General features: G+C 49.4%; 1 protein-coding gene and 1 pseudogene across 1 annotated transcript; one reads left to right on the top strand and one right to left on the bottom strand.

Moving 5' to 3' along the window:
- Positions 1-1,225: 1,225 nt before the first annotated feature.
- Positions 1,226-2,559, bottom strand: LOC127236595 (RCC1 and BTB domain-containing protein 1-like; annotated as a pseudogene).
- Positions 2,560-3,231: 672 nt separating this feature from the next.
- Positions 3,232-10,279, top strand: LOC127236594 (serine protease 40). Its single transcript, XM_051204301.1, has 7 exons — positions 3,232-3,269; positions 3,683-3,752; positions 3,843-4,026; positions 4,636-4,798; positions 5,787-6,061; positions 7,796-7,965; positions 9,935-10,279. The coding sequence occupies exons 1-7, from the start codon at positions 3,232-3,234 to the stop codon at positions 10,277-10,279; spliced, it is 1,245 nt and encodes a 414-aa protein (XP_051060258.1).
- Positions 10,280-14,596: the final 4,317 nt, after the last annotated feature.

Below are 14,596 nucleotides of genomic sequence, written 5' to 3'. Positions count from 1 at the left end.
ACACAATAGTGAGGGAATTGGATGACTTGATTTTTCTAAGGTTTTATAAATCAGTATGACTATCACAAACTTGTATGTATATAGTTTTTGCACACAAACATATATGCACATATATATACACACATGACATATGTCAGTGTCTGAGCTGATATTTTTACACATAAATGTAACAGTAGCTTGTCATGTATCATAAGTGCATTTCTAGCCATAATATGTTTCCTATTAGCCACGTTTCTTATCCCTGTCTCCCCTTCATTTTCTATTGAGTTCATTTTTTTCCTGCTGCCCATTTTCCCTACCAGACATTGATTCTGTTTGGCTTTAGTGTAATTTGGCCTATTTAAACAAAACCCTTCAAAAAAAAAGTGAGGGGGGGAGAGAAAGACTTGAACACTTTAAAGTTCTAAAGAAAGAGGCTGAGGAAGACACTGGATAATGGAGAGACCACCCATGCTCATGGAATGGTAGAATAACAGACATTCTATGAAAAGCAATTTACAGATTTGATGCACTCTCAATCAAACTCCCTGTGACATTCCTCACAGAAATTGGGGGGGGGGAGAATCTTAAAATCCATATGGCAACACAAAAGCTATTCAAAACAATTCTGAGCAAAAAGAACAATGATGGAGGCATCATCATACCAGATCTCAAGTTATAATACAGAGCCTAAGTAATAAAAACAGAATGGTACTGGCATGAAAACAGACGTGTAGCTCAATTAAACAGAATAGATAATCCAGCCTTATGTGTGCACAATTACAGTCACCTAGTATTCCCCAAAAATATTTAGCTCTTTGTATATTCTGGATAATAATCCTCTATTGGGTATGTAGTTGGCAAAGATTCTGTCCCTCTCTGTGGTCTTCCTCTTTACTGATTGCTCGCTTTGTTGTACAGAAGTTTTTTAGTTTAATGAGATCAGAAAAGCGTGCATCCTTAATCTATCTCTCCAGAGTACTGCATGTCCGATGTTGGGGGTGGGTGGGTAAAGCAAACTGGTGGGTTTATCTAAAGAATTACATAACCCACAGTGCCACCAAAGCAGCCGCACACAGCTCAACATCCTCAGGCCCCAGCTTTTCAAGGTTCCACATCTGCTTGCTTTGGCAATGAGCCGCTGACCGATGGTGTGCCAGTCTCTTTCTCATTCCACGGTAAGACATCACCTAGTCCAACAGACTGACAGCACCCTCCGTGGCAGACCTGCATCCGTGTAGAGGTTCTAAAAACCGGCCCAGTGCGTGGTGTAAGGACGCCAGGCCATTTCTAACACTTCCTTCACGTCTTCATTCCAATAGGAAAGTGCTCACACCTGGCTTCAAGTCAGCTTTATGGATAGGAATTTACTTCCCATCTACTCAGAACTTCAGATCTGCCGTTGTGGGTCTATCAAATTCTTTCCTTAGTGACTCTATGTCTGTTTAAAAAAAAAAAATCTTCACGCTCTTCAGACAGAAGGCACCACACGACAGCAGAGGGAGCCAAACAGGCAAAAGCAGTTGCGGCAGGGGCAGGTGAACTGGGAAGAATTGTGGACTGACTCTGGCATTGGCCACACGTGTGCACATGCATACCCTGGGTTTTGGCAGCCGGTGTGTGGGTGGAGTGACAGCCTTCCCACCAAGATACATGCTGGGCTTAGCAGGATGCTTTTATTGCCAGTTCCCAGCCACCTGAATGTATTAGCTCCCCAGGCAGAGAGCAAGCTATAATTAGAATTAGTGCTGGGATATATCATAGGTATAAATAACATGGTCCACGCGCATTCAGCATGGAGTTGCTACTCTGACTGGGGTCAGCCAGTTGCCAGTTTCTGGAGCCTATCTGCCCAATTCTATTGTAACCATTGTCCAGAATAGCCATGAATGAGGTATGACCACAGGCAATGCCAACCACCCTCTTAGTATGTAGCCAATTTGTAGCTTTTCAAGGGGTTTGTAACTTTTCAAGGAGTTAGCTATAGGCCCTGAACCCACCTGGCCACAGTTGTTATATCCCAAAGCAATACGTCTCCATCAGCTGCTGGAGCCATCCAACAGTGTGAGGCCCGAACTCATTCAAGGACCTGCTTGATCAAGAGACTGGTACAGACAGACATGGATGGGAGCGATGTCTCAGTCGATGGTACCATTCCCCATCTAGCTGTACCCATTATGGCCACTCCATTTTCAGTGCTAAGGGGGAAGGGGGGCCATATCCACAGCTAAGCCTTTTGATCTTGTTTTTATATAAGGCTTCTTGGGTACCGGTATACTCTAGTTATCTCCATTTCCTAGACAGTTACTACAGTTCAGTCCAGACACTGTCCATGACACAGGTCACCTCATTGGCTGAGTTGCCCAGGATGCATGCTTTCCCTAATAGATGCAGTTTCCTGGGATAAGGGCAGAGTGAAGACTAGCCACTTTCCTATGAATCACCTTGACCCTGGCTTCAGCCGGTTCCCACAAATCAGCTGATATCTGCGCTCCTTAAATGAACCACTCCCCAATGTCCAATCCTTCCCCAACCTTCAAATGCAGGTCCTGTCTCTGTTTCTAAGGGGAACCCAGACATGAGACACAGACTCTAGCCCCCAAGGATGGTGGCAGAGCAGAGGCCTTCTTCGTTTGAAGCTTCTGCGCTAAATAAAACCTTCCAGTTCTTTCTCAGTGTTGTTGTTTTTTTTTTTTTTTTTCTTTTTAATGAAAGTTACTGGAAATCGATGGAATGTTCATGAAAGGCCTATGAGTTAAAGGCATGGTGCCAAGTCTGTGGCGTTATTGGAAGGTGATGGAACCTTTATGAGGTCTACTGGGGATGAAGTTAGGGCATTATCATTGGGGATGTACCCTGGAAAGAGATGGGAACACACCCTCTTCCTCTCTCCCTTTGCTCTGTAGCTAGCACAGAGTAAGACATCTGTCAGAAGTGCAGGGTGCAGCCCAGCAACAACGCCCCCCGCTGCTGCGCGGCTGCCTCACATTGCTTGCTGTATAACTGCTTCCCGCCACTGCATGCAGCAGCCTGAGGAGCTCAGATAAAGCCAGATTCTTGACTTCCTTTCAGAACGGAAGCTCAAGGCAAGCCATCTTGCAGCAGAAATGGAGTTTACTGAAGGATTAAGGTTTGGAAAGTCAATAGAGAGACAGCAGGCGTGGGCTTCTCCAGGGGCAGACACACATCATTGTCTTTACAGTCACAGGGTATGGGTGGGCTTTGAGGCCGTTATCTAAGACTTTCGGTAAAATGAAAGAGGGGCTGCTGGCTACTCAGGACTACAGTTGGTAAGTCCCAGCAACCACATGGTGGCTCACGACCATCTGTAATGAGTTCTGCTGTTCTCTTCTGGACTGCAGGCATGCACATGTATATGTATTAAAAAAGAAAGGAAGGAAGAAAGAAAGAAAGAAAGAAAGAGAAAAAAAAAGAAAGAAAAAAGAAAAAGAGTCCTTGCTGCCCTTCCAGTGCACTCAAGTTCAGTTCCCCAAGTTCGGTTCCCAAACTGCCTCAGGAGATCTAATGCCCTCTTCTGACTCTGTGGACTTGGCCCATTATGGTGACGCGGCGGTCTGGATGAGACTGTTTTTAGTGCATATTGTTTACAGAACGAAACTGAAATTCTGGGATGCAGTGAATGCTTTTGTTCCCCCCCCCCCGGCCCCCAGAGAAGAGGACCCGAGGATAAAACATGCTCTAGGTGCGGACTGCCTCCTGTGGATCGTGGATCTAGATCTCCAGCGCACTTGCTCACCTCCCGCGAGGTCGTGGTGGGCTAGAGATGTTTCCTAGAGTCAGTTTGCCAGGGTGAGCCGTTGTCTGCACGTGCTTACGTGCTTCCGGTCCTGTCTGGGACCCAGACGCAGGGCAGCCAGATGCGGGGCATCACGGCCAAGGGTGGGTGCAGAGCCTGCCTATTGGCTGCTCTGCTCTGGCTCAACATCCTGCCCCAGCATGCTCAGACCACGGAACCTGCCAGCACCACCAGCGCTATAAATACAACGACCACCCAGACCACGAGTACTACTCCATCCCTGTCTGAGAGTAAGGAGACAGGGGCAACAGTGACCCCGAAAGTAGGAGGCAGCTTTCCAGTGGCTGTGTCCCCCTCTCCTTTCCTCCCCTCGCAACACAGGTGGTGGGAAGGGCCTGCAGGCCTTTACTATGAAAGAGAGGGGCTTGAGACTGGGGACCATTACGTGATGACGTTCTCCTCTGCTGGCTATTGCCCACTGATTTCAAGTCTTCTCAGTTCAGGGTCAAGGTTGTCTTATAGCTGTACCATGATCTACATTGGGTTAATGCGGGAGGGCTTAAAATGACCATAGACCTGAAAAATAACGACTTCTGCCAGCTTTGGCTTCTGTCTCGGTTTCAGCCTCCTCCTTAAATTAACAAGGACCGAGGAGAGCCTGGCAGCAACCCACCCTTGCCTACACCTCTGTTCTGCGGGCCTTGCTGAGAGGAAGCCTTGGTTGGGCTAATCCAACCCTCTCCCTGCTCTTTGTCACACGAGCCATGACACTCCACTCTTGAGCTTGGGAGAAGAGAGGCCACTGTGTCCCCTGGGTCCCGCTGAAGCTGACATTTGGGGCACCAAGCACATGCATCCTCCTGAATGTAGGTGCCTCGCGGCTGGGATTGTCTCCACAGTATGTGGCAGGACCAACTTCCAAGGGAAGATCTTTGGTGGTCAGATGGCAAAGCCCGAGCGGTGGCCATGGCAGGCCAGTCTGCTCTTATATGGCAGTCATATCTGTGGAGCAGTTCTCATCGACAAAAACTGGGTAGTCGGCGCTGCCCACTGCTTCCAAAGGTGCGTGTTCCCTCCCTGGGGCCCTTCTCCTGGGAAGGGGTGCAGGAGAGTCACTAGGGACGGAAGGAGAGAGATGAAGGATGCAGAGCAGCCGTTCCCTTCTAGGCTGAGTTCTGGGATAGCTTGCTGCCAGCAGGAGTCCTCTGCTGTTGTCTGCCCTTGAGTGCTACCTTCCACCCAGACCGCCATCCCTGCTCATCACCTGCCTCTCATCTCCTGCCAGTCTGATTCTCCTATTACAAAGGTCTCATATGTTGTCTCTCACCCTGGGCCTGTCCTCTCCCCCTCCCTGAGACTCAACTAACTAGTGTGGTTGTCACAGTGATAATGCACCTTGCTTTTCAACAGGAAAGTGAGGTAAAGGCCATTGCCCATGGTGGTAGATCATGAAGGTATGTCAAGGAGATGCTATGAGTCATAAAGCTAGAGGGGCCCTTAAAGAAGGAGACTGAGGAATGTCAGTTAGTGGACATGTAGACTAGAATGTACTGTGTGGTCCAGAAGTAGTAAGCTTTCGTTTTCCCCTCTATTTCTCCCACAAAATCTTGAGTGCCCGCGGTTAGCTAGGAATACAATACTAAGAGAAGACAATGTGTGCGGGTTGGGATACAGGTCATGGCAGACAGGAGGTGGGGGCCTTTGAGAAGGGCCTGTAGTTATAAGACATATCTGGGCAGGGCTCAGTGGGTCTTTGCTCGTCAAAGACCAAGGGGTGTAGTCTGACTTACTTCTGGTTGTTCTACAGTCATGAGATTGACAGCCCCATGAATTCTGAGTTGTCAGAAGCCGTCAAATGTATGCTTAGGCTGTGTGTGGTCATGTGGTCCATGCTGCCCCTCAAGAGAAGAACAAAAACAAAACAACAAAAACAGTATTAGGAAAGGAGGGATGAAGAACAGACAAGGTCTGGCTGCCTGTAGGGTGGGCAATGAGGGAGGCGCTGTCCCTGCCGAGCCTACCCTTACAGATGCTCCCCCCCACACAATAGGTCTCTCAACCCTCGTGACTACCGGGTCAGGCTAGGCTACACCAAGATGAGCAGCCCCACCAAGTACAGCAGGGAGATGTCAGTGTACAAGATCATCATCCACAAAGACTACAACAAGTTTCACCGCCAGGGGAGTGACATAGCCATGATGCAGCTGAGGTCCCCCGTGGAGTACAGCTCCCACATCCTCCCGGCCTGTGTCCCAGACGAGAACACAAAGTTTGCCCCCAACAAGGCCTGCTGGGCAAGTGGCTGGGGGCATCTCAGAGAGGATGGTGAGTACACAGGGAGTGGGGTAAGACAGTGTGCAGGCCTTCCCCGTGGTTGTGGACCTCAGTTCCCACCCAGTTCAGAAGCAAATCTGTACCGCCCAGATCAGCGCGCTCCCTGTGCTTGACCCCGTGTCCTGCAGGGCGCTCGCCAGACAGCGCTGACCAGGAATGACACTGGGTGTCCTTGAGAAGATGAGGGTGGCTAGGCATGGGGCAGGTTGGGGTGTTTAACTGGGAACCGTCCACCTCTGAGAACCTCGCTGCCCGACACTCAAGGCTAGGGAAGACTGCCTGTTCCGCCGGCTTGTCCAGCCTGTATACATGTGCTTCCGGGCCATGGATGCAGTCACCTGTGTACTAAAAAAGCCTGAGTGTTGGGGAGTGACATTCCCCTGGCCCTTATTCCCTGAACAATACAGTATTGTGACTAGAGTGTCACAATTGCCTTGTGTCAGATACTGTGTAGTCTAGAGATGATTGCAAGTGTGTAGGGAGGTACGCACAGGTTCTCCTGTGCAGAGGGGATTCAGTGTCTTGGGACTTTGGTACCCTGGGCCACAGGAAGAGCCTGCTGACAGTAAGGGACCACTGTAGATGTTTACACTGGGAATAGAGTTTCTTGGCAAGGATTTGACACAAGATGCTTTTGATTTAAGACATTATCATGGCAAATTAAACAAAGCAAATATAAATTTGACGTAAAATTCAGGGTCGAAATCTGTCAAAGCAGCCTGAGGAGGCTTGCAGGCAGATACTGAGGAGGCTTGCAGGCAGATACTGAGGAGGCTTGCAGGCAGATGCTTCCCTGAGGTCAGGGCTAGGGTCCCCATCCCTGTTCCTAGCCTCTAAGTGTCAACTCCACAGCTAGTCACTAGGCCAGTGGTTCAGCAGTAGAAGGCATGGACTTCCACTCTCCAGGGCCTATGTCAGGGCAGGTAGGGTCTTCAGGTCTGGCCAGGCGATGAGGGGGAGCACAGAGGGAGGGTGTGGGCTGGGGCAGCTCTCAGAGCAGAGGGCCTGGCCTCCCCAAGAGACTGGACCTTCAGCCATCTTCTGCCATGCCCTGTCCTGACCACGGTCGCTGGGCCTGGGGGCAGGCTCCAGTTGGCCACACATAGGCAGTCCCTGGTCAACCTTGAGGGATGTACACTGTGCTCCCTGCATGAAGTGAGCCTTGCTGCTGTTAGTCTGCTCCCATGAGAGACCCCAGGCCAGGTCTGGGAGAGCGCTTGGAAACAGAATTCAAGTCTCCAGGCCCAGCTGCTGCTTGTGACTGGCCATGTGGTCACCGTGCTCCTAAACGTTTCTGGCCGGCCGGTGTCCTGTGCCACTGCTGCAAGCAGGCTCCAGCGTCCCTGTGTCCAGCTTGGCCCCCACAGAGCAGCCAGGGCTGTCTGAGTGCAGGCTTGCCCCCTCCTTGGCTTCTGTGACTTCAGGGTAAAGTCTCAGCCCCTTAGGCCTGTGAGGCAGCTCTGTCTGAGGTCCCCCTGCCCCCACCCAGGCTGGGACCTTTGCAGTCACTGTGACTTCCAGCCTGCTCCTGCCTTCCACAGCCCTCTGCTTGCTCTTGAAAGCCCTTTCCCCTGGTCACTGCGCGGTGCCTGTTGTGAGCCCTCCCCTGCCTCTGTTGCCCAGGGTGGCCGCCCCCCCTTCCTTCCCTTGCTGCCAGCAATCACCCTGGAAGGGGCGTGGCATCTTCGCTCCGCTGACCATCACACCTAACCCTCCCTTCCGCAGTGCGCCTACCTTTACCCGATAACCTCTATGAAGCTGAGCTCATCCTCATGGACAATGAAATATGTAAAGATTTCTTCCCAAAGCCATCACCTGGCGACACTAATAGCTACTACATATATGACGACATGGTGTGTGCGGCTGACTACAAGATGACAAAATCCATATGTGCAGTAAGTGAGACCTGCCCGGACGCGTAGTCATGTCTGGCCACCCTTGTGCCTTTTGCCTTGTCTCAGCTCCTTCCTTCTGCGCATTCTCTGGACCTTGTCTCGCCCATCTGGTTGCGTCTTTCAAACAGGTTGCTGAAGAACAGCCCACTAGGAAATGGATGTCACTTGTGCTATCTTTGGGATGTTTTAGAAATTAATTCAATGGGCCCATGAGAGGGTCAAGTGCATACAGGTACTTGCCTACTTGCCACCAAGCCTGATGGCCTGAATTTGATCTGCCATGCAATCTACTTGGTAGAAGGAGAGAGCCAACTCTGAGTTTCCACACACACACACACACACACACAAAATGAATGCATAACCTTTAATGGAAAAATAAGAAGTTGATACACTGATGTAAACAGTACCCAAAGGGTCCTCCTCATGCCTTTCCTTTCCCTCACTCCCAAAATTGTCCTGTCTTAGATTTAGAAGCATTATGGCTTGGTGCTGCGACACTACCTGATCATGCACCAGGCAGGATGCAGGCTTTTGCCTTATTGCTTTCTAGTCACCAAGATGCTATCCAGCCATGCCACTGTAGGGATGGATGCCCTACACTCTTCCTTCTTTGTTTTTTTTCCTAGTGGCTCTTGGCAGTTTCTATGAGAGGTCTTTGCAATGGCATTGCCCTGAACATGCTCAAGCGTTCATCATGCTAGCAGAATCACCGTGCCACAAGACACACGTGTGTTCTTGTATTACACATACTGCAGGCAGCTCTCTGATATGGCTCTACTGATTTGTGTTCCACATTGTACCAGTTTTTTTTTTTTTTTTTTTTTTTTTTGGATTACCTGCCCATTTCATTTTAACCATTATGTGTGATCTTTCTTTCTTTCTTTTTCTTTTTGTTGTTGTTCTGTTGTTTTGTTTTCCAAGACAGGATTTCTCTGCATAGCCCTGACTGCCCTGGCCCTCGCTCTGTAGACCATGCTGGCCCCAATCTCACAAAGATCTGGCTGCCTCTGCACCCCAAGTGCTGGGATTAAAGTTATATGACACCACTGCCTAGCAGTATGCAATTTTTTTTTCATTTCATTTTTCTGATGACTAATCGGTGTACATTTTCTCATTTATTTTTCCCATGAAGTATAATCTCAAGGTTGTGAGGTTGCTTTGTCACCAATGGTCATGTGTCTTTCATAATGAGTCATAGGGACATTTATATTTGGGGCATGAGCTCATCACAACCGTGCAGTTTAAGGCCCTGCTGTGCTGGAGCCCTCACCTCTCTCGTGGAGCCTAAGAACTCCCTGTTGTTCTATCCTGGATGTGCCGGCCCAGCACACCCTATGGCTTGGAATTTTCTGAAGGAGCTCAGCTATGGACCTGAAGAGCCACTGGTAACATTATTAAGCAAAAACAAAGGTACATGCAGGGTGCTGTGCTGGGGCAAGGGGTTCAACAAAAGATTACAGGCCACACCTGCAGGTCATTTAGCCAATCACTGGCCGTCTACATTGGGGCTCCTATTGCTGTGACGAGACACCATGACCTCGGCAACTCTTATAAAGGAAAACATGTAATTGGGGCTGGCTTACAGTTCGGAGGTTCTGTGGGTTATCGTCATGGTGTGACCAGCAACGTGCAGGCAGACAGCAGTGGCTGTCTCACTGGGTGGAATCTTTCAGACCATCACACTGACCATTTGGGACCTCAGAGACATCTCTCACATAGACATCAGGGCAGAGAGCAGATGTTGGGCTCCTAGACTCTCCACCGAATGCTATCCAGGGTCTCCTTGGTTAACCTGGGGGGCTCTGTGAAGATACTGACCCAAGAGACCTCCGGTGCTTAGACTTTTTTTAAAATTGCTCCGATGGCCCTGATAAGTGTCACTCAGGCAGCAGAGACACCTGGCACCCTTCCTGGCGGTGTGTGTCTCTCCCTGTATCGGCCTTGCCACCTGTGTCCTCTCTCCTCTTAGGGAGACTCTGGAGGCCCCTTCGTCTGCTTACGGGATGGTTCCTGGTACGTGGTGGGGCTGACCAGCTGGAGCTTACCGTGTGAAACCCCAATCTCCAGCCCCAGTGTCTTCGCCCGGGTCTCCTACTTCGACAAGTGGATTAAAGAACACAAGAAAGCATCGCCAGATCCAAAGCCACAGGAGCCTGACAGGCCCCCTCACCGTCCAAGACCCCCTTATATACCATTCCCCCCTAGCTGGAACAGTGACAAAGACCAAGGCACCTTCATTAAACCAGTGCCCTGCATGGCCCTTCTGTCTTCTCGGGTTCTCCTCCTACAGTTGATTTTGTTCCAGGACCTGTGATGGAGCCTCGGGGGGAGGGGCTTGGACAGCCAGCGTGTCCTGCAAGCCACCTCACTGAGTGCTGTCCCACACACTTCCATCTGTGGGCTCAACTGTCCATCTGAGGCCGCGCACCTGCCCTAGGTCAGACAAAAAAATAAATAAATTAATTAAAAGAAACAAAGAAAAGGAAGAAGAAATAAAAACAAAAACTAGAGACCAAAAATCTGTTTCCCTCAGTTTTCTGTTTCGCTCAGTACTGTAGTGCTGCTACACCATTTCCAGCTGCTCCATCCTGGTCCCTCCTCCCTGGGCGGGGACAGAGGTTGAGACAGCCAGGGAGCTGGCCTCCCAGAGTAGGAGCTGACTCTCTGCCAGCTGTGTTCTTTCAGAAGAATGAGCCACTGGATTGGGCCAAGCCCTCCCCATCAGCAGCAGCAGCTTGTGTCCCTGGAGCAAGCCCCTGCTTGGGCATGAGGGGCGTCTCTCTATGGAAGTCCAAGGTTTGACAGTGAGCTGTGAGGGTCCCTGAGGTCTGACACCTCAATAGCAACCCTTAAAGCTCTTCTGCAAGGGTCAGCAATATAATATACCTCCACACTCCGAACCCCACCCCCTCGTCCTTGTGACCTTGCTTCAGCCTGCACTGGCTGAGCCTGGCAGACCCGGGAATGACTGCTTTAGCCTTGAGCTGCCCTGCAGACCTATCTGTGTGACCTATTCACACAGAAGGGAGCTCACTGGGACTCCACACTGCAGTCCCGCCCTTCCATGGGAACTGCAGATAGGGAGCCACTGGGCTCTTGGCAGACCCATGATGCCCTGGGAGAAAGCCAGGTGCTTTGAGCAACCCTTTGCAAGCCTGTCTGAATATCCCAGGCCCTCCCCAGCAGGTGGGAACAAAACAACTCTTATAGATACAATCAGCGTGCTGTGCCCAGTTCAAAGCCCTCTGCTGCTAATGTCAAGCTTCCCAGTGTGCATCCTGCCTCTCCCCCCCTCTTTCCCCTCCCTCCCTCCTTTCTACTCTTCCAGGACCTACAATGGATCCTGGCTCTATTACTACGTTTCCATCACTGTGACAAAAACACTGGAGAAAGCCATGTGGAAAGTGGCAAGGTTGTCAATTTGGCTTGTGGTTTCAAAAGTTTAAGCCCTCGGTGGTGTGTCTTGCAGCGAGCGATTGGAGGGCCGAGGAATGCCAGGAGATCACACAACGGACCTCACGAGAGAGATGGAGCATTAGCATACAGAAAATATATGCCTGGTGACAGCTGCAGCTAGTGATGTTAGAGCTGCTGAGCCCAGCCACCGGCGTCGTGGGAGATGGGGGTCACCTGGTTCCGGAAGGTGGTGGCTCGTTCTCAGTTTTCCAACATTCCTCCTCCTCGTTTATTACAAAAGGCAAGGAGCCGTGCTCTTTCAAGTGCTTCCTATTGGGCTTCTGTATCACTGTTGATCCTCACTGTTGGGACATTTTTTTTTTTAAATTTTGTCATTGAAGAAACGTAGAGGGGAAATTGATAAGGCAGGGTGCAATTAGTAAAAGCAGGAAAGGGAGGGGAGTATCCAATTCCACATGGGGTTCTCAAAGGCCCAGAGGCTGGAGGCATCTAGTTGTCTCTTACATTTTCGGAGGTCTGTTGGAAGTTGTTGGATTTTGTTTTTTACTGTACCAGATTGATTGACGTAGAAGCAGCATTTCTGGCCGTGGTAGCCCCCTCCTTTGATCCCAGCACTTGGGAGGCAGAGGCAGGTGGATCTCCATGAGTTTGAGGCCAGTGAGTTCAGGACAGCCAGGGACACATACATACAGGGAAACCCTGCCTTGAAATACAAAAAAAAAAAAAAGAAGAAGAAGAAAAAGAAGAAGAAGAAAAGAAGAAGAAGAAGAAGAAGAAGAAGAAGAAGAAGAAGAAGAAGAAGAAGAAGAAGAAGAAGCACTCTTCTCAGAGGAAGAGGCCAAGGGCAAAGCTGCCCTCTTTCAGCTGTAAGGAGATCTAGTCCGCATTGGTTCTGGAGTATCACCACAGACAGCCATGGGACCAGTTTGTCCTTGAAGGGTGAATATGGAATAGGCCACCTGTTGGTGCTCCTGGATGAACTGGGAAGAAAACCGGTGATCCCTGAACAGAGAGGTGGCCATTCCCTCTGGCAGCACTCAGCTATTCCTGCAATGGCCAGAGCGGGAGGATTTGAACTGCCCTTCTATTATGTGGGGGATTGGTAGGGGTTCTTTTCCATGTATCACCTTTTAACTTGGGGGAAGAGTAATACCAGCTTGCAAACTCCTGACCATATAGCAGGTAGGCAACTGTAGATTTGAGTGGAAAGTATCCATCCCCGGATACTACATTTCTCTGCCAACGTGATAAACCAGCTCAAGCAGAATTAAAAATAAAAGATCAGGCCTGTTGAGCAAAGCACTCCCGGGTGGGTGACCTTTCCAGCCCCCAAAGATGAGGCAAGGGAAGGGGTCGAGGAAAAAAATCACATGGCCATTCTGAAGGAGGGGGTTTAAATACCCTGTAGGCCGGTCTTGAGCAGTTAGCAGCTTTGGGGGAAGAGCCTGGACTTTAGTCGGTTTTTCTGTGAGGGCGGGGTTTGGAGAGAGAGGAGTGGGGTGGAGTTGGAGAGAGTCAAAGCTTTATGATGTTAGGGCATTGGGGCTGAGGGCAGATATGGAGGGCTAGGGTTTATTGCAACCTAAGGATGGCTTAAAGCGGTCCAGCAAGCCAAGGGTGCTGACATAAAAAGGGTAGGAGGTGGACACAACACTGGCCTTGGGGCAGCTGGTGAATGGGGAGGTAGGGTTATTTGGTTAGGTTACGGAAGATGCCCTAAGTGGCAGTTGTGATCTAGTCCTGCAGGAAGTCGGGAGGACATCTCTGAAATTTTGTAGTGTGAGCCCATTCATTTTTAGGAGTCAACATTTGTGGGTTTTTTTTTTTTTTTTTTTTTTGAGCCACATAATAATCCTTGAGTATGTTTTCAAGATTCTCAGTAAGAAGAGTCATCAAGTAGTGTTCTAAAGGGATAAAGAGGAAATTAGAACAGGCGTATTAAGTGGGGGTGGGGGATGGGAGTGCAGTGTAGAGAAGAGAATATGGAGAGGGATAGCACTAAAGGCCTTTTGAAAGGCCTTATGAAAACTACTACTGTAGTGCGCGCCCATGTGCGCGCACGCACACACTCTTATTTCCTGGGTGATGGGAGATGTCATTCTGTAAATGTGTTTCTCTTATTGGTTAATGAATAAAACACTCTTGGCCAATAGGAAAGCAAGACAGGTGGGACTAGGAGACAAGGAGGATTCAGGGAGAAGAGTAGGAGATTCAACATGTAGAGACTTGAGGGAGAACAATTTTATTAGACCAATCAGGTGTTTTAGACTGTCATATGAGTACAGCAATAGGTCATTATGAGTCGTTTTATTATGGTTTTATTGCTATGGTCATCTAGCAGAATAGCAGTAGGGCTCATCTAGTCTCAAGTTATTGACCTTATTGACAGTGTCAGACATGGGCTCCATCTCATAGAGTGGTTCTTAAACCCAATTTCAGAAAAGAGGTTGGTTACTTCCACATTTTTGCCACAATTGACCCAGAGGAGAGTATTTCATGCTAGACAAGTTATTATTATTGTTTGAGGGCTCATAGCCAGGTGAGAGGTATAGCACCTTCCAGCACTGTGGATACTAGCCAATAGGGGTGAAGCTTGCAGTTGAGTACCAACCAGCTAAATGTCTCCATGTATGTTCTATGACATAAGAATGTGGTGTCTTCAGCAATGGGGCCTTACCACCAAGTTGTGGATAGTAACCAATAGCACTGGCAATAGTCTGTAGTGTTTGGGATGTTTATGGGATCCCATTGACCAACAACTCAAAAGATGTAATCTATTCCTGGTACTGGGGTTTTTTATTTGTTATCATATAATGTCTAGTAGGGGTATCCCCTGCAATATCATGTTAGCTCCGTTTAAACCTGTCTTATATATGCATATATTTTAAGAAGATGATGGACTGATTACTGCTAATGAGAAGGAAGCAGGTATTAGGATGCTTGCCCCCCGGACCCCTCCTGTCTTCCTTCGAATACACACACAGCATGTTTAAGGCCATTGGCTTTTGTAAAACCCAGAACAGTGCTCAGGACCCACCATCGCTCTCCCATGGGCTCAGGGGTCAGTGGAGAGACTGATTTGAACAGTTGGTGACAGGGAGACTCAGCAGTCAGGCAATACAAGGGAGGGTCCAGGTTGTTCAGAGTGGCTGTCACCAGGGGGAGGGCCTGCTTGTTTGGGGGGGGGGGCTCATCCAACCCTGCTCAAGTGTGT

This window comes from Phodopus roborovskii, unplaced genomic scaffold (assembly GCF_943737965.1).
Source record: "Phodopus roborovskii unplaced genomic scaffold, PHOROB, whole genome shotgun sequence".
NCBI classification, from domain to species: Eukaryota; Metazoa; Chordata; class Mammalia; order Rodentia; family Cricetidae; genus Phodopus; species Phodopus roborovskii.
Note: the sequence above shows the minus strand (reverse complement) of the source record. Positions and strands in the feature narration are given on the sequence as shown.

Bases quoted from the DNA above. Each gene is read 5' to 3' on its own strand.
- LOC127236594 (XM_051204301.1), top strand. From the start codon at position 3,232: ATGAAAGAGGGGCTGCTGGCTACTCAGGACTACAGTTG. The intron at 3,270-3,682 runs GTAAGTCCCAGC...AACATGCTCTAG, and splicing joins GCTACTCAGGACTACAGTTG to GTGCGGACTGCCTCCTGTGG. The intron at 4,799-5,786 runs GTGCGTGTTCCC...CCCACACAATAG, and splicing joins GCTGCCCACTGCTTCCAAAG to GTCTCTCAACCCTCGTGACT.